The sequence below is a fragment of the Aythya fuligula genome, chromosome 14 (assembly GCF_009819795.1).
Source record: "Aythya fuligula isolate bAytFul2 chromosome 14, bAytFul2.pri, whole genome shotgun sequence".
Classification (NCBI taxonomy): Eukaryota; Metazoa; Chordata; class Aves; order Anseriformes; family Anatidae; genus Aythya; species Aythya fuligula.
Window position 1 is genome coordinate 14514634 of NC_045572.1, and position 20864 is coordinate 14535497.

Below are 20864 nucleotides of genomic sequence, written 5' to 3' on the forward strand. Positions count from 1 at the left end.
GAAGGAACCTTCTCAGAGATCAGCCTTATTAGCTCACGCAGCACTGCACGGCCAGATGGCTTTGGGATCAGAGCTGACTCATGCCCACCCCACTCAGAGGCAGGCAAAACACGCAGGTAGCTGAGGTGTGCTGGTAGAGGACACCTTCTGCTGTAAGGGCATTCACAGCAAGGGAGCAGAAAGTGAGTAGTATTCTGCCTGCTGCCTTAGGTACGGTGGTACAGGCCTGAGCAGAAAAGCATCAGACGTGAACATTCAGCTGAGCCACGAGTGGGTGTGATCACAGAAGGAGCAGAGCAGAGGCAATTCTTCCATTCCTGCAGTGAGAAAGGATACTGAGCGTAAGCTGTGCATGAGCTGGTAGTATAAAGGGGAGGGTGGTGGATTCAAAAAGTACAGCACTGGTCTCAGAGAGAAGGAGGGACGTGGGTGTCTGCTTCAGCCTCTCAGATTGTTTTCGAGACAGACTTGGCTTCTTAGTAAAACAGATGAGGAAAACTGGGAAACCTCTGTGGTAGACCATCGACCACCGTTTCCAAGGGAAGGATGGAAAAGGTGAAAAGAAAGTAGAGGTGAAGTGTAACTAAAAAGCCTCTTAATTTGCCCAAAGTACAAGGGGCTGGATTAGCAAAGCTGTGAATTGGCAGAATTAGCGGGTCACGAATGTGTTATCTAATATGGTAGAACACACAGCATGCATATTTAATAGCATTGTTTAGCTTGTATTTGTCACAGCTGGAGGTTGCCATAGGTAGCAACAGAAAGATTAATAATTGAATTATAATTGAATTCTAGGGCTTGACTAGGCCACATAATACAGAGAAACCTACTAAGTTTTAATAGCATGAGACTTCCATGCATTCCCCATTTCAGACCTCAGGTGACAAGGCAAGTCAGCTGCTAGCAGTATTTGTCGAGAGATAATCAGGTTTGCAGATTAACCGTTAGATCCTGAATTATACATGCTTATATGCAAATGTAAGGAACATGCAACACATCTAGACAGCTGAGCTGTAGCCGACAGCTGAAGCTGAGATGTGAAGGATGAAGCTTATGATGGAAGCAGAAGAACAAATGGAAAACATCTAGCTAAGAAAGAAAGGTATAGAGCATAGAGCAGTTGTACCAGCATGATGGATAATGACTTCTGTCATCATTTCAGAGCAGGTATTTAAACTCTCATCACTGTTCTTTTTTTCTCCTGAAATGTCAGATGCTGATCCATAATAGAATTATTGGCAATTACTTTTTGCTTTGCAATAGTATCTCTAAAGCCTAGTTAGAGATTAGCATCTGCATCACTTCCAGAAATGCAGTGTGTCTCCATGTGCTTAGATGCCTACAAACCCCATGAACCACAGCTGTAGAGTTTCTCCATCACTTTCTTGCCCAGGAAAGCAACTGAAGAAAGCCAACAGAGAGCAATTTATGACTGCCAAACAGAAATGTCCAGAGCAGGTAGCAGGCTTCAAGAAAGAGTTTTACTTTGGTCCTTCAGTTTAGTTTATCACTTAACATGTCTACTCGGCCTTCTACATCTCTCTGCAGGTTGGACCAGAGCTCACACAGTCCTGGTGTGTGTTGCAAACCCCTTCTCCATGAACTTCACCGGAGATGTTGCACAGGGGCTGTGTGATTTTCGCACAGATCATTCTCCAGTAGTTTTCTACCCAAGAGGCCACCTCTTTGCCCATTTTCTACCAGATGGACTACAAAACCCAGCATGCTGAGCTTGGCTTGGCTTATGGCCCTCCCCATGCTGAGTTGTACACAGCTATATTTATCTTCTGGGAACTTAACCGGGAAAATGAGAAGAGCTCCTCTCCCCAGCAGTCAGGGCTGCAGGTCTGCCTTCTGCCTTTGCAGGAACAGGCTGGTGAAATTCTGAAGTAGAACAAAGCCACTTCAGCAGAAAACAATTAGGCAAAGCTGAAGCTTGAGTTGCAGGCAGACATGCTGACAGATGTGCCACAGTTAGCTGGTATAGTTGGAGAAGGTGCAGGTGTCAAGCTGGCACTATAACACAAACAAACAAACAACAAAAAAAACACCCAGGTAAACAGATGATGATGGAGACCTAAGAAGAGATTGTGGAAGCAAGACCTGGAAGTTTGCATTCATAAAATACATACATAATTGTTTCCTTGCTTCCAGAAATCTAAGAAAATCCTGCATCAAATGTTTCTAGCAAGATTTTGGCCGCCTAGCAAATGTTTTGCAAGAGCACACATACTATGGGACTACCCTTACTTACAAAAGCGTTTACCAGATATAGCCTCTCAGGAAAAGGGCTGCTGCTGCTAACAATAACTTCACTTGAACTGCTAATTGTTTTCATCCTTCAAACACCACATATACATTGGCTAATTATAACTCTTCTGATAACTGTTTAGGTCTTTGCTTGCCTGTCTGTATGTTCTGCTGTTCACAGTTGCATTCTTCTCCTAGAAGTGGCTGTATCCAACATCCTGTTGGATGCGTCAGCTTCCAAGGCAGGCAAGTATTTTGCCTGTGTTTAATACCGATTATGTAGTTACAAGAAAGTCATATGACATTTCTAACGCTGGAGGAGTATGAGTGCAGAACTCCTTCCCAGTGTGAACACAGGAAAATTTCCATTGCCTAGGAGACCTCCAAGGGGAAACCTTTAGTCAGAATGCTGTTTGACTTCAATAAATAAAAGGGTGAGAAAGTATAGGGCAAACAAGGCTTTATTTATCACCAAAAATTAGAGTGCAAGAAATCAGGCAGCGCTGCTTACTTCAAAGTTATAAAGTCACGTGGATCACGATCTGTAAACAACAGAACCAGTTTTCCTTCATTATTCAAATGCAGTAATGGAGACTAAAAAGACCAGGGCAATAGAATAACACTTAGTAAGTGTACCCCACTCTATGGTTATTAATATTCATTAAAGGAAGACAAAAATTATTAACTCAGTCAGAAATGCAAATGATTCAGCAGGGATTAGCAAAGGGTTTCGCTTTACATTAACCACTAGGTCAGAAGCAAAGTTGTGAGGAGATGCCACACCTCCGCAGTGCTAAGGTCACCACTTATTTGTTCCATCACGCTGGCTCCTTTGCAGCTATTTAGCTCCAAGTTGTTTTAGCCAAGTGTTCTTTGTAACAGTACTGTGCAGAAGGAATCGGTCTGGTTGCGTGTAGGGCAAATGGACTGCGGGGGTCTGGGGGCATGTGAGAGAGCCCCCGTTTGTGTATCTCTGTCAGGGCGTGTGGAATTTGCATCTCTCCGTCAGGTTGCGTGGAGATCTCAGGTTTGAGATCCAGAAATACGCCTGCCCGCATTTAAACCCAAACAGCCGCTGTGGAAGCACGGCGCGGACAGCTCGGCCTTGGCAGACTTTCAGCCTGCGCCGTTCCCAGCGCCACCGCCGGCATTTCCACGCGAGGGCTTGCCAAAAAAGCGGCCTTCCCGCGGCCTTCCCTCACACCAGGCCCCGGCCGACGCCATCCCGGCGCCGTGCCTTCCCCCCCCGGGAGGGCCGCGCCTCGCTCCCTCCTCCCCGCCGCCTCAGGGGGTGTCGGCGGGCCGGGACCCCGCGGGCAGCCCCCGCTTCCCCGCTCCCCCTCTGAGGGGAGAGGAGGCGGCGGGAGGCGGAGCCCAGCGCTGTGAGGGCGCCGCCCGCAGCGAGCGAGCGAGCGAGGCCTGGGGCCGGGCCGTGGCGGGCGGTGCGTTGTGTTTGTGTGAGGGACAAAGCCGCCGCCATCTTTGTGCTTGTGCGGACAACGAGGCGGAGCGGGCTCATGGGGCCCCCTCAGCACCATGAGGCGAGGCACGGAGCGCACAGAACCTGCAGCCCCCACAGCCTCCACCACCACCACCGCGGCGGCCATTACAGGGCTGCCCCCCCTTTCCCCTCACCCCCCCCCTCCCCACACCCCGTCCGCCATTTTGTCCCCCCCCCCCAGCAGGCGGCCGGCCCTGACTGGCTGCTTTCATTTGTCGCGCCGCCATTGGCTGGCGGGCGGCGGGGGGGGCGGGCTCGCGCGGCGCGTGACGTCATGACGCTGCGCAGCGCGGCCGGCGGCTATATAAGGGCGGTGCGCGGCGCTGCGCAGGAGCAGCCAGCAGGCGGGTCGGGCCTGGGCAGGCCGGCGGCGGCTGCATCGCGCCTCATCCCCGCGGGAGCAGAGCGGAGCGGCACAAAGGCGGCAGGCCCCGGTCCCACACCGCCGCGGAGGCTTCTCGGCACTCGCTGATTTATTATTATTATTATTTTTTTTTTTTGGTTTAGAGCGGCTCTCGTATTTTTTTTTTTTTTATTTTTTTTTCCACACGGCCCTTAGTGGGAAGGCGCGGCCGAGATGGATCCCTGTCACACTGAGGAGACCGAGGGCGAGATCCCCGGGCTGGGTAAGCGGCGGGGGGGCGGAGGAGGAGGAAGAGGAGGAGGAGGAGGAAGGGGAAGGGAAGGGACGAGCAGGCGGTGTGGAGGAGGGGGAGGGGCGGCCGTGCGGTGGGGGGAGGGGCGGCGGGGCCCGCCCGATCCGGGGCCGCGGCCCCCCCGCGTTGGCGCCTGCTGGCGGCGGGGGGCGGCAGGGCGCGGGCGGGCCCGGTGTGCGCGCGCCGCTCCCCGTCCACCCCCCCCGCCCCCTTCCCTTCACCCCCTCCCGGCCGCGTGGCGGAGTGGGGGGGGGGAGCAGCCACCGGGGGGGGGGGGGGGGGGGGGGAAGTGAGGATTTAGGGGGGGAAATCGGGGTTTGGAGGTGCCCCCCCGGCGGATTCCGCCCGCGATCGTGTTCGTGGAAAAGCAAGGGGGGGGGTGTGGGGGGGTTCCGTTGGTTCCCGGGGGGGTCCGTAAGGGAAATGCCGTTAAACTGCAGTTTGTTCCAGGTGTACCGCTCGCGACTGCAGTGCCGCCCGTTGTTTAGGGTAAAAGGGTTGAAAGCGGCTGCTCGGTAAAGCAGAAGTTGAAAGTAAGGCTGCTGGACGCCATAACAGTCTCGTCTTAAAATGGTGAACTATGCCAGTTATTGCAAAACAACCCGGCCCCAGCGCCTGCTATCTATATTTACTGGGTTGTCGGCCCTTGATAACCGGCTAACTCCTCTGTGCTTGAAGTCGGTTCTGAGCCTGTGTTAGTTCAAAATCTTTATTAAACAGTATAGAATATGCTCGAAATACATTACCAAAACATCCCACGCATGTTTCTTTAAACTCTACCGTAAATTCTAGCAAACCACACAGTCCAGACAAACAAAAAGTAATACATGATTTATACGTAGAAAAAGCACTTTTTTATATAGGGTAATTCCTCATCTAGTTTAAATTGTCTTAGAACACTGGTTTAACTGTTGAATATCGAGCAGTTGATGTTCCTCTCAATTCTCATCTTCTTTAAGAAGTCAGGAAAGATTTGACCTGTGAAAACAGAGCCTGTATTATATCTGATGCATTTTAAAAAGAAACAACAAAAACCCTATTAGGGTTTTCCCTTCCCTAGGAACAAAGGATTTGTTCCTGTACGGTTTCCAGTACTGTTGTGCCTGTACATATTCATGATCTGAAATGCACTTCGATATTGTTACTAGGTAGAATTAAGCAACCTAAATAATTTATTAGCAAGATGGGAGGTACTTAAGAATGGTAGCTTTTTGGAATGCTTCACAGCATATTATTTTTTTAAAGCAAATGGATTTGCCTTCACTAAGTAGCTTTTCCCTAAAAAGAAATTGTTACCAGGTCTTGGGCTTGATTTCCAGACAGTTCCAGCACAGTGCTGTACCCTTTAGCCCCCACCCTAAACTGAAAGTAGAGCTGGCTTCTGATAATGCTGGCTTGAAGGGGTTTTAGTGGAGACAACAGTGGTGGCCTTTCAGTGAAGCAAAGTTAAAGGGAAGATAATACCTGTGGGTAGCAGCTCATAACTCAGAGCTGCTGTTTGCTTGTTTCCATGAAAATAAAACTTCACAGCAAATGCTCCTGTAGTAGCCTGACTGAACATCGTGCCCCCACCCCCATTACTTGGGAGACCGATACTGGATGTAGAAGTATAAATTCTTGACCAAGAATGGGGTATTTCATGTTACTTTTTTTGCTGTGGACAGGGCACACAAATGAAGGATTTATTTGGGGAATTCACCACCCTGAGTTTTGTCTTCCCACAGAATTGGCAAACACCATTTTGTCTCGTGACCTCTCACTGTTTCCTCTAATGGCCGTCCTTCCCTACTTACGAGTTTCACTTCGTGCGTTTAGAACTACGCCTGATCTCGGCATTTGTGAGGTGTCCAGGAAGAGCCTAGATCCTTAGAATGCGAAGGAGCATAAATAGCTCTAAGCTGCCTAGGGTTTTTCTAAAGACAACATGGCTGACATGAATTGGATGGTATTATTGTGTAAACTATTTAATGAGTCGCATGGCAGTGCAGACTTGGCAGAGAGCAGTCTGACTCCAGTGCAGCTACTGTGCACTGTTTCCCCCCACCCCCACCTGCCCCTCTTGAAAAATACTGTTTTTTTCTTCTGTGAACTGCTTCAAGCTTGAGTATAATATTGTGGGGTTCAATCCTTTTATGGAGGAAAGGGAAAAGCCTCTCCTGCACCTTTGTGGTGGAGACTGATTCTACAAGCCCTAAGCTACTACTGCATGACTCCTAAATTTGCAGTTTGGTAGTAGAATTTTAAGAACTTCTATTTGGTAATTTGGAGCTATTACTGCAGAAAAAAATGCAAAGAAATGTTTTTACTTACCTCATCAATTAGGTACTCCTGCTTAATCTTGTCATTCTTAAAATCTTCATTAACATCCAAAACGAGAACGGGGATTTCTTTAAGGTTCTCAAAATCAACTCTGTTATGAGAGAGCAAAATTGTTTTACACACAGTCCTTAATACTATTTTTACTACATGATCTAATTGCTTTCTGAGACATCTTAGGGGTGCAGTGCTGCTCAGATTATCCCATGCACCTGGGATGTTGATGACTTATCCTACTTCAACCAGTATTTCCTGGAAAATGCCTCTCGCCCTACATCCCCCCTGCACCCATAGTAGTTAGCTGCTAAACCATGTCCTAAGATGAAGTTCTACAGCACCCTTTAATGGGGATGGCATCTTTTAACAGGTTACAAGAAAGGTATTTAAAATGGCTGCAAGATAAGACAGTTCTGGCCACAGGCTAGGTGCAGAAGAGAGCAGTAGCTGTGCAGCTAGATGCTTTTGTTTCTAGTTCTCCTAAACCACTGCATCTTTCCTCTTCCTATGTCTGAAAAGCCTTTCTGAAGTCCAGTAAGTGTGCTGAACAGCATTCTGACGTTGTTTTGCAGACCGAGTGTTCCTATTAAAAATACAGGAAATGTTTGCTCATGAGTTTGGAATGAGTACACAATGTAAATGTTCCCAGAATGCCACAATACTGCAGTGCATTTGTCTCCCGAGCATTTGGGTCGCCCTACATGAAATTTCTACTTCGGAAAGCAGATGTGACCAAGGTTCAATCTAACATACTTTTCCTGGAATTGTTTTGAATCTGTTAGTACTCCAGCTGGAAGGAGTTCTTTTATTTCAGCTGAAAAGGCATGCTTGCCTATCAAGAACATCCTGAATGTTTCAACGATGTTCTTTTGTTATATATGCTAATGTCAAGTGGTGCAGTCGGTAATGTTTAACCTGCTGCTTTCCATTCACTAAAGTATTTCAGGCTCTTGCAGGGGAGAATATGAAGTTTGCATTCACATCCAGAAGATCCTTATGTGAGGAAAGCTAATGAGTCAATAGGAAAGTGAGGAGGGAGGTATGCAGAGATCTTAGTCACAGACTGGGGAGTTTGTGTATAATACTAACTACCAAAAGCCTTCTGATAACTGTTGAAACACAATCACCCTAGTTTAAAGGTAGCTGGGACATTGCCTTCCCTTACACTGGAACTGGAAGCTGAGGTAGAAAACAGCCTTGCCTGTAAGCTGAAGCTTGAATAAGCCACTAGTTTTTGATTTCAGTGTTCTGCTGCTTTTATGGTAACAGATCAAAGCTATTTTGGTAGTATAGGGAAAATGGGTTCATACCTCAGCGTTCTTTCATAAAGCCACGTTTCATGTTTATAGTGGAGGTTTTCCAAATACTCGAGCTCAATTCCTTGTTCCTCTTCTCTTCCCCTCATCTGCAGCCTTTCCATGCATTTCTGAAAAAAACGCAAGCCTGGACATTAATAATGTGTTAAAAGGCTAAATGAACTAAATCGATTAGCTGGTCCTTAAATCAGAAGAATTAATACTTAACAGATTTTTTTTTAAAAAAAAAAAAAGATAGCAAATAGTACATGTTCAGTTATGCATGAGGGTAACTGCAGGTTATTCTGTAACTAGTGTTTTTTGCTGGGTGACTTGCTTTGGATATGGGGATGTTCAGTATGCCAGTGTTAAGCAGACAACTGACAGTCCTTATGATGAAACTACGTGTCAAAAGCATTAGACAAGGAGCACTTAAATCCTTGGCTAAGAAAAAAGTTCTTACATAAAAGGTTTTCCTTCACATACACTGTGATCTGGAAGTGAAACATTATGCAGAAAGTTGTTCAGCTGAGTGGTAGATGTTAGTTAACTACAGTGTTGCTGGCATCAAAATAGCAGCTCAGAAAGGAGGGTGTTCAGTTTGATCTCTGAATCCAATGTGAAGTTACCGTAGGCTTCCTGTAACTTCTGAAGAATGCAATGCTAGTGTAGTGTTAGTCACTGCAGTATGTCATGGATATACTTGGGGGTACCTGTGGTGTGGTTCTGAGGTAGATGATGCCATCCAGTTCTATATCAGGTTCATACTGATTCAAAAGCCAAGTGTGCCAGTCCTGATAGATGGTCCACTCCGTTTCGTTGATGTTTCCAGATTCAAACAGGTTAGAAGCAAACACGTATCTGCAAGGAAAGGCATTAAGTGTCATGCTAGGAATGACAAAATCAAACTACTTATACTGGTTGCAGTGTGAGTAATTACCTGTCACTGTACACAGATCTCTCAAAAAATTGCACTGGATGCTCTGCTTCATGTAATTTGGCTGAGACGGGTTTTAATTGTGCCCTTACTCGGCTCAAGCAAGCATAAGTCTGAAAAGTATAAGCCCATCTTGTGGGTTTATCGTACAGCATTTTAAGTAGATTTCCTCCATTCTTCTGAGATGTTGAAAGCTCCTAGAGGGACAAGAAAGAACACTTAATAACAAGTATATTTTGGGGACAAGGCTTAATTCCTGGTATATTTGCAGGTTTTTTTTCCCTTAATCCAGAATTCTGGTAGGTGATCCTTCCTAAAAAGGAAATGACTTTGGCACAGAAACAAAATTTTTCTAAACTGAAAAGCTGTCTTTGACAGCTTTTTTAGAATAGGTCTTTCACTGGCTTTGAGAATTATTTCTGTGGAGTGAGGGGATGACTACTTGGCAGATGCATGGAATGGCATCTTGCGAAGTGGCTGTAGCAGTTTGAGTGTCTGATGAGGTGAATCTTGCCGTGTTCCTTGGCCAGTCCCTTCAGTTCCTGTGCCCATCTCACGCTTCCCGAGTGTGGTGCACCTACCTCGTACTCATCCTCAGCTGTCTGAATGTTGCACCACTTGGCAATAGGTTCAGGGATTATCTCCCACTCATCGCTGTGTTTCTCAAGTAGCCTGACAAACGTGGACTTCCCCGCAGCTGCAAAAGATTTTTGAAGTTTTACTCAGGGCGTGCATTAGGGTGGTCTTTGGACCGACCCTCAGCGGCAGTTGTGAGGTGTAGGAGGCTGCGGGCCGCCTTTTGGCAGCGGGCAGGTGCCGAGCTGCGTGCTTGCAGCTCGGAGCAGAACCAGAGGGAGCAAAATGGGGCAGATTTCCGAGAAAACGGCGCTTATCTGCGGCGCCAGGCGGAGGTCCCCGTGACGGGACCTCCGCAGCCGCCATTTTAGGAGCAGGCTGCCCGCGGGGCGGGGCTGGCGCCTCATTGTTGGCGGGCCGCGGGAGAGCGGGGAGGCTGCGCGCATGCGCGGAGCGTCTGCCCTGTGGAGGCGCGTGCACGCGGGGGGGGGGATTCTGAGGCGAGCGGGAGCGCGCGGCCGGTGCCCCGTCAGCAGCCGCCGGGGTGCGCGGGAGGGAAGGGCCGGGAGGGGGGGTGGGGGGGAGCGCTGGCTCCGTGCCCGGTCCCCGGTGGTTCCTCGTCAGCGGGGCTCCGTGTCCCCGCTGTAACGGCCACAGGGCTGCCCTCGGGCAGGGAGGCTGCTGGGGACGGCGGGGTCCTGCCCCCCGCCATGGCGCCGATTGCCAAAAGTCCCGAGATGAGTGGGGACGGCCGGGTAGCAGCGGGAGGCCACCCGCGGGGGCTGGTGCCTTTGTCAGGCCCCCGAAGGTGCCTTTGCCACCATCCCGCGGTGTCAGTGGGGCTGCAGGAGGATTTCCCCTTCACCCGCCTTACCCACATCCCCTCAGGGCTCCCCTGTCCTGAGGCATCCTTCCCCCCCCCCCCTCCGCCGCCGCCGCGCTCACCGATGTTCCCCTCGATGGAAATCTTCTTGAGGCGCTTCTGGAAGCTGGAGTCGAGGGAGCCGCTGGGGCCGCAGCAGCGCCGCTTGGCAGGGGTGGACATGGCGGAGCGCTGAGGGCAGCCGGCTGCTCCTGCCCGCTTTAAGTCTCCCGCCAAGCGGTGGGCGGGAGGGGAGGGCTGCCTCCTGCTGCCTCCCGCGCAGCCTCTGCCTGCTCCCCCCACTCCTGCCTCCGCCCAGCCTCTGCTTGCAGGGCTTTTTTGAATTGGGTGTTGAGCGAGGGAAATTTAAGAGTGGCTTACTTCAGGAAGTTACTGCTTGACTTGGTCCGATTTGCATCAATTTCGAAGAGTTCCCCATGTTGCTTGTGTTCCAGACATCAATTCCAGAGCATTTTGATTAAAAAAGCCGCCTGCTTTTTGTAGTCTGAATTGTGATCAGATAAATTAAATGTTTTACGTATTTACGGAAATAAGAGGCAATGCAAATTTGCAGTCAGTGAAGCATCTCAACCTAAAGCTGTATGTTAATTTTGTTATTGACTGGAAAGGAAGCATGCATGAATGAAATATATGTGGGTGCCCTGGGAGCGGCCCTGCCTCGCAGCTCCAATTCCAGCAGCAGCGTTGGCATGCTCAGGGCTTCAGAGCCTGCTTTAACTCCTGGCATGGGTGCTCTGTGGGCGGTGGTTGAGGCATGAGCTGCTTGGTCCTGGTGGTGTAAGGAAGGGGGTTGAGGAAGCTTGGCTAACACGTCTGGGTGCCGCTGCCAGAGGCTGTGCTGCCGGTTACCCCCGGTACCTGCTCGTCTCCGTGCCAGGGAGGTTCAGGGCGAGACCGAGCTCGGTCCGGTGTGTTTGGAGGAGATGGGAGGGAGTTCGAGGTTCCTTTTCATTATGATAATTGTGACCCGTGTCTCTTCTTTCCCCCCATCTCCTACAAACACACCAGGCTTCAGTGACCGAAGCGAGCAGATTGTTTCACGCGGGGTAGCCTCAGCCTTTGAAGCTGGTAAGTGCCGCTTCCCGCTCGCCTCTCGTGCAGCCAGACGTGCCCGGGGCTGCGGGGGGCGGGAAGCGCCGCGCGCCTCACACCGCTCTCAGGCGCATGCGCGGCGGCTGGGCGCGGGAGGCAGCGCCTCGGCTTTGTTCAGCGCAGGAGGCAGGCGACGCATGCGCACAGCCCCGCGGGGACGGGGTGGGGGGCAGAGGGGCGGGTTGGGGGCAAGGGGGGGTGGGGGAAGCGTAGCCTAGCGAGGACGCATGCGCAACCTGGCGGGAGCGGCGCGGGGAAGGCGTGCGTAGGGGTGCGCGGCCCGGCGCGGTGGCGCTACTGAGCATGCGCAGGAGGGGCCCGCGGGGAAGGGGGGGCAGAGGCCCTCCGGGTGGCGGCGCGCATGCGCCCCGCGCCCCGTCCCCAAGCACAACGCGGGGCCCGCAGCCGCCGCCGCCGCCGCCCCCCAAGGCCGCGGGCCCTGAGCCCCGAGCCGGGCAGGAGCGCGGCGCCGCCCCGCTGTGGGCTGCCGGCCGTCGGGCGGCGCGTGGGATCGGGCCGGGGGGCGCTTGGTGCGACGGAAGGGCCGGCCCAGCGGAAGCGGGAGCACCCGCCGCCATTTCCTAGCGCGCTCTCGCCACAGGCTCGCCCGCTTGCTGCCGCCTGACCGGGACTAGGCGCTCTCCGGACAGCGGATCAGGCTCGGAGCCCTAGAACCAGCGCGGAGCCCCACCATGTGTGCGTGCGGGGATGGGGGCTGGGCGCGGGCCGGGCGGGTGGGCCAGGCGTGCGCCGGGCGGGAGCGGCTGTGTGTGTGTGAGGCGGGCAGCGGTCCGAGGTAGAGGAGGCTCGGGGGCGGGCAGGCCGGGGGGCGCCGGGCTCTCTGTGAGGGGGTTTGGGAGGTGGCCGTGCCCTGCAGCGTCTCAAAGAGCGCGCTTTGGTTTTCTCCAGCTACCACAGAGACCGAGGCGGAGCCCAACCTGACCTCCAATGTGATGCTGAACACGGAGAGCAGCGAGGGATATGTGGTGAAAGTGAGGGGGCTGCCCTGGTCCTGCTCCACTGAGGAGGTGCAGAGGTTTTTCTCTGGTAAGTGGAACTGAGGGAATGGGGGACTGGGGACAGGGTTCTTTCAGGGGAAGCTACAGCAGCAGGAATACTGCAGTGAGCAGTCACAGAAGTTTTGGAGTAGTTCCAGTATCCAGTGAAGTTTGTAAAGAATCAAGTGCCATAGCTAGAACGCAGTGTGGACAGCCATGCTGCAGTTAGTAGGGGCAGGACACCAGTAGCTGCAGCTGTGTTTTGCCTTGTGTTCTTGAGCAGGTGGAAGAGGGAAATTTGAGGGAAAATCTCAGAACTCTTGTTTCAAGCTTAATTAAATCAATTTAATTCTTGCTGCTGCTGTAATAGGTTTGCTATTTCAGGAATTTGGTACAAGGTATTTGGTCGTGATTTAGTTCATTATGCCTGCGCTTGATTTTTACTGTTTAACTTGCTTCATGCTGATCAGAAAGTCTTAAGTCACCTATGATCAAAAGAACACTTAACTTGTCTTGATGCAGCAAAGCTTTAAAAATAGCTGGTTTTGTATTTATCCCTAACACTTTCCTAATAGTAGACTAGAAGAGAAGGATAAGTTCGTTTTAGCCAGGCCCTTATCTTCCAGACAAGGACCAATAAACTTGTAACAAGTGCACTACAAGACAAAGGTAGAAGTAAAGTAATTTTTTCCTTTTAGGTTATCTGAAACTTAAAGCCATTGTGTTCCTCTAAAAATGAAATCAATCCCTGTTTCTTTTCTTTAGACTGCAAAATTCTAAATGGAGCTTTAGGTATCCGTTTCATCTACACAAGGGAGGGCAGACCAAGTGGAGAAGCATTTGCTGAGCTTGAATCAGAAGAGGATGTGAAACTGGCACTGAAGAAGGACAGAGAAACCATGGGACACAGATATGTTGAAGGTTTGATTCGGTCTAGTAACTGACTAGATGTATTTGTACTTGATGGGTTTTTTGTTAACTGTTGTTTTGTCTTTAAAATGCATGTGAAAGGACAAATGGACTTGAATATCATAACTTGATTAGTTTCAAGGCAAATGACTTTTAAAACAGTTGAGTGTTCCAGAATGCATTAATTCTAAGTGCCTTTTACAGTTTTCAAGTCAAACAACGTTGAAATGGATTGGGTTCTGAAGCATACTGGTCCCAACAGCCCTGATACGGCTAATGATGGTTTTGTACGTCTTAGAGGACTCCCATTTGGCTGTAGTAAAGAAGAAATTGTACAGTTTTTTTCAGGTATGTGGGGTAAAAGTACTAGCTGTAGCACTACTGGTCTATACTTTAAAACCACACAAACCCCCAAAAGCACTCTGCCCGGTAGTATTTTAACAGTACAGTGACGTGTAATAAAAGTAAATAAGTATTTCTCCATTAGTTATCTGGGCTCAAGAGATTGATTTCTTAAGTTCTCTCCTAACAAATAACCAAGGAAATCTCCAAAAGCTGTCCTAATTCACACTTAGTGTGGCATACTGTTGCAAGTAAGGATAAATGTAAGTAAGCAGAAAACTTTTTTTTCCCATTTTCTAATAAGTGACCAAGTAAGAGGATCTTTCTACCCAGTCTTAGCTAGTTCACGCTGCTATTTTCTTCTTCTGTGAAGGATATAGAGTGCCATTAGCACTGGGCCCAGTATAATGAGCAGGATGAGGAAGACCATGACATGCCCATGATTTTTTAAACATTTAGCAGGGAGTAATACCCCAGGGGGAAAAAAACATCCTGCTGAACTCTACTCAAGTATGGATTTTTCACCCCCCCTCCCCACTTCCCAGGGGAAAAGGCCCTTGAAGGTAGTATAGCTTAAAGTCTTTATGGATGAAGAGAGAATGTCTTGTGTTGACCCTTAATTCTCACTTTCTTGCAGCTTTTGTATGTTTATTTTTAGCAGTTGGAATGCTATTAAAAATGCTAAGGATAAAATCTGTTCACTTACCTAGGATTGAACGTGTCAGTATTTTTGAAGTAATAACTCTGTTAAAATTGGCTAGAATGTTTTGCCTTAACAAGCCTTTTAGATATGATCAAGCTTATTGTTTTTAAATTTTTAGAAATATTGCTAGCTTTACAAATTCAGAAGTTGTTTTTTTGTGTATTCTGACTCAGTAATAATGTGAACAAGAACAATTCCAAAGCGTGTGCATTTTAAGTTGTTTTTTTTTTTAATGTGGCTAAGTGGTATAAACTTTTAAATGCTGTTACTCTGCTTAATATACGAAGTGTACCTCTTCTGTTCATAAGCTAATACTTCTGAAATTCATTATTTTTATTTAACGATAAAAATAATACTGAAACTTAATATTTGCATAAGACTATTTAACCTGACTTCTAGTAAAAAAAAAATACTTGTTAAATGTGAAGTTGTTTAACTTGCTGTGTTTGAATCTGTTACATTTAAAAATTCATCTTAAATACCTTCACGGAATTGAAGAGGTTTTAAATAGTTGTAAACTTCTTAATGCACCCTGCATTAGATGCCCTATCTGAGGGGTTGTACTTGACACTCAGAACTTGGCTGTGCTCTGCAGGGTGGGTTAAGAACGTAATCTGAATGGTATGCGATCGTGGATTTCTTCTGTTGACATGCTTTTTCTTCTAGTGTTCTAGAATCAGCATACCATTCTCTTACAAATATTAAAATTCTGGTGTATTTAAAGCTATAAGAAAAACTCATGACTGGGCTTGTGATGTTAATATTGCCCCCTACTGGGGTTATTTGTCCTTGGGTTGAAGGGTTGGAAATCGTGCCAAATGGGATAACATTGCCGGTGGACTTCCAGGGGAGGAGTACGGGGGAGGCCTTCGTGCAGTTTGCTTCACAGGAAATAGCTGAAAAGGCTCTAAAGAAACACAAGGAAAGAATAGGGCACAGGTGGGGATGGATGGTTGGTTGGATATGTCACTTTTCTTATGGTAAACAATTAAATCCATATTCTCTCTTCTGAAAGTGTTAAAAATACTATTTCTATTTGGATATTGGTCTCAAACGCGGTCACAAGTTAAAGGTATTACTACTGTACATATGACACAGACTGTCTAAATTGATCCAAAACCGAGGAGAAAACTGGGCTAAGCTTAACCATGCTTTGAAAACACGACAATACTGGAGGAGTGCAAAACTGATAGCTTGAAAGCAACAAAGTTGAGAGACTATGGCTTTAAGTTCTCAAATAGCACCAATTACGCCTTTAGCTCTAAAGACATGCACAGTACTCTTATTACCATAAGAAAATGTGATAATTTCTAAACTTGTTTTATATAAGTTGAAATGTAACAAATTTTCTTACTGTATTTATTAATCTTCAATGTAATAAGCATAGCTTTCAAGAAATTGTCACAAAGGGTTTTTATTCTATTTTACTTGTGACTATTTTTCATTGAAGCATGCACTTCTTGCCTACGCTGAATCACTGAAGCATAGGCTGGGTTCATTAGCACATGCAGAGCTTTTTGTAGCATCCTGATGGGTTAAAATCTTGGTGGAGGCTGGGTTTTTAACCCTCTGTTTATGTTGCCACATGAGCAAAACAGTGCTGAGTTGAGTGGACGTTGGTCCCTCCTACATTTTTTGACTAACACCTTAAATTTGGGGGAGGGGGGTGGGGAATCAGTCTTGCTCCCCCACCCTTAAGGCTGGGATACTGTGATGTATGAGGAGCATGTAAACCCTTCAGTAATCGTAATTTCTTGAAAATACACTAATTTGAAAGTAAAGTAGTGGTTTTAGTAGTACGTCATTGCCTACATAATGTAAAGAAATCTGGCTTAAAATCTACTGCCAGTTTCAAGGCTATGACTAAATGTCTTGTAAAAATGTAAAATTGTGAGGTCTTTTGTGGAAGGAATTTACGACTGACTACTCCCTGTGGAAACACATTCTAGGTACATTGAGATCTTCAAGAGCAGCCGAGCAGAAGTGCGCACTCACTATGACCCTCCACGCAAGCTGATGGCAATGCAGAGACCAGGTCCTTACGACAGGCCTGGTCTGACGCGGGGATACAACAGTCTTGGTAGAGGAAGTGGCTTGGAAAGAATGAGGCGTGGAGCTTACGGAGGAGGTAAGTCTATGAAGTCCAAGAGGGAGCTGCTCAGGTGAGAAAGCAGCACCACTTGGAGCGATCGTCTTTGTGCTTTGTAACTGCCGGTTGGTAGATGTGCTTGGCTTTATTTCTTCTGTACAAAACGGAACTTCCTGATCTGTTCTGTGCCATGTGTTTATATGTACCTGTGGATCTTTCTGTAGTTGGAATAAATGTGTTGTCTGATCTATTCATAGGTTACGGAGGTTACGATGACTACAATGGGTATAACGATGGCTATGGCTTTGGTTCTGATAGATTTGGAAGAGGTAAGGGATCTCTAATAGGAATACTAACTAACTTTCAATACATCTAGAACAGAAACTTAAATACATCTGAAAGACCTAGAATGGACTCTCTTCTCTGCAGGAATGTCGGACCACAGGTACGGCGACGGGACGTCCACCTTCCAGAGCACGACCGGCCACTGCGTCCACATGAGAGGTCTGCCTTACAGAGCGACGGAGAACGACATCTACAACGTGAGTTCCAGATCTGCCGTTCTCTTACCTTACTCAGCTTAATGTGCTGTGATCATTGCTGGAAGCGTTAACTGTGCTGCTCTTAGCAAGTGTTCCTTTTGAGAGAACAGCTTGCTGTAGAACCGAATTGCGCTATATTGGTGCGTTTTAATCTCTCAATGTTTTGCGTGTAGTTCTTCTCACCTCTGAACCCTGTAAGAGTACACATTGAAATTGGACCAGATGGCAGAGTGACTGGAGAGGCAGACGTTGAATTCGCTACTCATGAGGACGCAGTGGCCGCTATGTCCAAAGACAAAGCGAATATGCGTAAGTACGGCTGTTGGAGTGCGTGGCTCCACAAAACCGCAGGACTGGAGTGCGCTGTGTCCGCTGCAAGCGGAATGCCAGGCGTTCCGTTGCAGCCTCGCAGTGAGTTTGGTGTGAAATGCTCTCATGCAAACTATTTTTTTCTTCCAGAACACAGATACGTAGAACTCTTCTTGAATTCTACAGCAGGAGGAAGTGGTGGTGCCTATGGCAGTCAAATGATGGGAGCAATGGGTATGTCTAACTGCACTTCTTAAAAAGCACTTCATGTTTAACGAAGCTGGCTAATTTTGTACAGCTCCTGCTTATTCTATGCCTGGCATAAAAACTGAAATTCAACATTCTGTCTTAATCACACAGTCAAGGAATCGGAAGGGGTAGTTCAAGATTGGAACACTAGCACATTGCCAGGTATATAAACCTTTTGGGAATACATTTCAACTATTAATAGGTTGAATAAACTGTGGTGCTGAATGTGAGTGTGTGTGATGGGATGGGTGGCTCCTGGGAGCGCGGTGTAATGGGAAATAACTGTCCTATTTACCCCATCTTCCCTCTCCCCGTTTGTTTTTTTATTTTGAGACACAAATACAGTTTGGTGATGGAAGGTGTATCTGTTGTCATCTGCCATTCAAGCATGGTCTTGGTTCAGGAAAACCTTTTTCAAATTTGGGGAAAGTGAATTGTTCTAGTGAACTTCAGAACTGTTTCAGAGTCTAAAATGTGCATTGGCAGAACAAGTCTTAAGTGGCTTGTCTCTAAAGCAGATACCCTTCCTGATACCTTACTTTCTGGTTTCTTAGACTTTAAGGTGGTGGTTGGTGTTTTGGGGTTTCTTTGAGGGTGGGAGGGGAGGCGGGAGGTATGGTATGCGTGTGGGCATCCTACTGCTTTTGTGATATTTTGATTACAGAATGATTAAAGTAGTGCTGATGTTTTTAACTTCAGAAAGGTTCTGTGGGAGTAAAGTAATAGGTGAAGAGCTGTGGTTAGTAAGCTGAAGTGGAGGTCTCCTGCCTTCTGTGGCATGGCGCAGCTGTGCTGGATGAGCAGTGTGGAACTGGAGGAGGCCTCAGGTTGGGGCCTGCCTCCTAGAGGGGTGGGTGCTGCTGTGGGCAGGTGGTGTGGGAAGCTGGGTGCACTTAGTCTCTTGGGGGGCGCACTGTACAGGCAGATTGGTGATGTTCTCTATAGTCAGAAAGTGCAAAAGTAAATCCTGCTGTGCTTGAGGACCACAAGCTCTTTCTGTAGTTCTTGGAAGTTCCTGTTTGATTTAGGAAAGCTTCTAAAAATGTGATCAAAGCTTTGAGTTTTGCTACCTTTGGAAGAAAATTGAGTAGGCTAGAGAGTGAGCATCTCCAGAACAGAGCAGTTAGTTAAAGGGTGGAATTGTCAATAGTGGGAAGGCTGACCTACAGGCGGGTACTTAATGTTTGTATCCTTAACTTAAAAGGAAGCCAATCCAGTTATGGTGGCCCAGCTAACCAGCAGTTGAGTGGGGGTTACGGAGGCGGATATGGTGGCCAAAGCAGCATGAGTGGATACGGTAAGAGCATTTATTTGGTGTTTTTTAGGTGGGCTGCCTTCTATGGCTTAGCAGGTCATAAGGTCGTGGAGTTGAAGGGTAACTGTACAAATGGGGTGGCGTGAGCCCTAAGACTGAGTAGTAGAGGGAAATAATCAAAGCAGGAATTTGTTACTGGGGGAGGAGAGGAGGAAGCCTGCTGAATTATTCAGAGATGGGTAGGAGATATGTATTTCCAGACCTCCATTGAGCATTTCTTCACTTGGAGTGTGGATGCTGGAGACTAACCTGGTATAAGTGCACTGTAACAAAGGTGTGGGGCAGGGGCTGCATGGGAGGGGGAGGATGCGTAATCCCCAGAGACAGTTGGATAGTAGAACAAATATCACATCTGACTTGGGATACGGAGCTGTAATTTGACAATTCACAGTACTGGGCAAAGCAGAAAGTATTTACAAGGAGGCCCAGGAACAAAAGGGATTATCCTTCAGGTATGTGTGAACGCGCTGCTCACCTGCTCTTGTTCTTTGTTCCCTAGACCCGGGCAGTCAGGGCGCCATGAACAGCAGTTACTACAGCAGTGGGAACCGTGCGTCCATGGGAGTGAACGGCATGGGCGGAATGTCGAACATGTCCAACATGAGTGGCGGCTGGGGAATGTAACCAATTGCTGACTTTTGGTCAAATCTTTTTTAAAAAACAAAAAAACAAAAAACTAAGTTTAACAGTTTTGCAATACAAGCTTGTGATTTATGCTTTACTGTAAGTGAAATCAGGATTGTTATTTTAAAACCTTTCAGGTTCAGTATTTTTTGAACATACAGAAATGAACATTCATCTAGGATGTAATAACCAAGTTGAGCAAAGACTATAACTGTTAAACAATTTTGAGCGTTTCTCAAGTTAGTTTTGTTGTAGGAGTGTATTTAAGCAGTAAGCGTATTTAGGTTAAAGCTGTTTGAATTATGTTAAATGTTGCTCTTATACCATATTACATCCAACACTGTTTTGAATACATGTTGAAAAAAACATGCTTTTTTGTAAAGAAACAATATAGGAGCTGTGTCTGAAATTCAAAGTGAACATTTGGCATGTTAGTTCTAGTTTATTTCTTTTAATATCCTGTAAGGCACGTTAAAGCTTTTTTTTAAGTTAATGGGGGAAACGTGTTGAGACGCAATACGGCTACTTTAGGATTTTGGTCTTGGTGTTCGTATAAAATTCTGAGGCCTTGATTTAATCTTTCATTGTATTGTGACTTCCTTTTTAGGTGTATTGCGCTAAGTGAAACTTGTTAAATAAATCTTCCTTTTAAAAACTGGAACTCATTTCTTCTTGACCTTCAGCTTCTGTGGTATAGATAGATGCAGAAGTGTGACTGTGCTTCTGTGGTGCCAGTGCTCACAGTACTCTTAACATCCATCTGCTGTCAACTACTGACACTATTTCTAACTGCAATTACCATGTGAAGGCTGGCCTTGTGGGATATTAAAGTGACAATTGTTTCTCAGCCAGAAGTGGGCTTAGGAAAGAAACCTGCCACCAAGGGGCTTCAGGTTGTCACAAGGCTGTGACACGGCCAAGCTTCTGCAGCCTTACCTGTGTGATGTTGTTTTAAAGCTGCACTGGGGGCTGGGAGGTGGCTGGGAGGTGATTCTGTTCTTTGGAGCTAAGGTGCTGGATCAATGGATGCTAAAGCTTAGTGCAGCCATGTTTCAATAAATTCAATTTGTCAAACTGTGCTTAAAGATGTGGTTTATGAGCAGGGTAAGACTACTCCTAGCTGATGCTACTCTTCCCCTCACATGACACAGTAGCTATTTCTCTGTGTAACTAATTAAAGTGTGCAAGAAGGCAACACCATACTTGCTCCTGAAGGCAGTCAATGTGAACAGCAGCCCCAGGTAGATGGTCACAGCATGCTGGGCTCTGTTCTTCCTCTCA

General features: G+C 47.4%; 2 protein-coding genes across 8 annotated transcripts; one reads left to right on the forward strand and one right to left on the reverse strand.

Annotated features, from left to right (window-relative positions):
- The first annotated feature begins 4093 nt into the window (after positions 1-4093).
- Positions 4094-20244, forward strand: HNRNPH1 (heterogeneous nuclear ribonucleoprotein H1). 7 transcript variants are annotated; one of them, XM_032196717.1, is made up of 14 exons: positions 4094-4377; positions 11420-11479; positions 12413-12550; positions 13267-13422; positions 13615-13758; positions 15256-15394; positions 16405-16583; positions 16802-16873; positions 16947-17086; positions 17260-17395; positions 17546-17629; positions 17756-17806; positions 18849-18941; positions 19459-20244. In XM_032196717.1, exons 1-14 carry the CDS (start codon positions 4329-4331, stop codon positions 19581-19583), a joined length of 1566 nt encoding a protein of 521 aa, XP_032052608.1. In that variant the 5' UTR covers positions 4094-4328; the 3' UTR covers positions 19584-20244. The 7 variants fall into 7 exon arrangements, with proteins under 7 accessions (XP_032052608.1, XP_032052609.1, XP_032052610.1 ...); XM_032196718.1 differs by having other exon boundaries at positions 16953-17086; XM_032196719.1 differs by having other exon boundaries at positions 16974-17086.
- On the reverse strand, positions 5103-10573 carry LOC116494703 (deoxycytidine kinase-like). The gene is made up of 7 exons (XM_032196725.1): positions 10474-10573; positions 9534-9649; positions 8956-9149; positions 8729-8876; positions 8031-8146; positions 6718-6817; positions 5103-5385 (listed from the first exon to the last, which is right to left on the reverse strand). The coding sequence occupies exons 1-7, from the start codon at positions 10571-10573 to the stop codon at positions 5362-5364; spliced, it is 798 nt and encodes a 265-aa protein (XP_032052616.1). The 3' UTR covers positions 5103-5361.
- Positions 20245-20864: the final 620 nt, after the last annotated feature.

Excerpts from the sequence above, each read along its gene's own strand:
- HNRNPH1 (XM_032196717.1), top strand. The coding sequence starts at position 4,329 with ATGGATCCCTGTCACACTGAGGAGACCGAGGGCGAGATCCCCGGGCTG. Across the intron at positions 11,480-12,412 it reads AGCCTCAGCCTTTGAAGCTG|CTACCACAGAGACCGAGGCG; the intron begins GTAAGTGCCGCT and ends GGTTTTCTCCAG. Across the intron at positions 15,395-16,404 it reads AAGGAAAGAATAGGGCACAG|GTACATTGAGATCTTCAAGA; the intron begins GTGGGGATGGAT and ends AACACATTCTAG.
- LOC116494703 (XM_032196725.1), bottom strand. The coding sequence starts at position 10,573 with ATGTCCACCCCTGCCAAGCGGCGCTGCTGCGGCCCCAGCGGCTCCCTC. Across the intron at positions 8,147-8,728 it reads ACCTCAGAACCACACCACAG|AAATGCATGGAAAGGCTGCA; the intron begins GTACCCCCAAGT and ends CGTTTTTTTCAG. Across the intron at positions 6,818-8,030 it reads CTTTATGAAAGAACGCTGAG|AGTTGATTTTGAGAACCTTA; the intron begins GTATGAACCCAT and ends CTCTCATAACAG.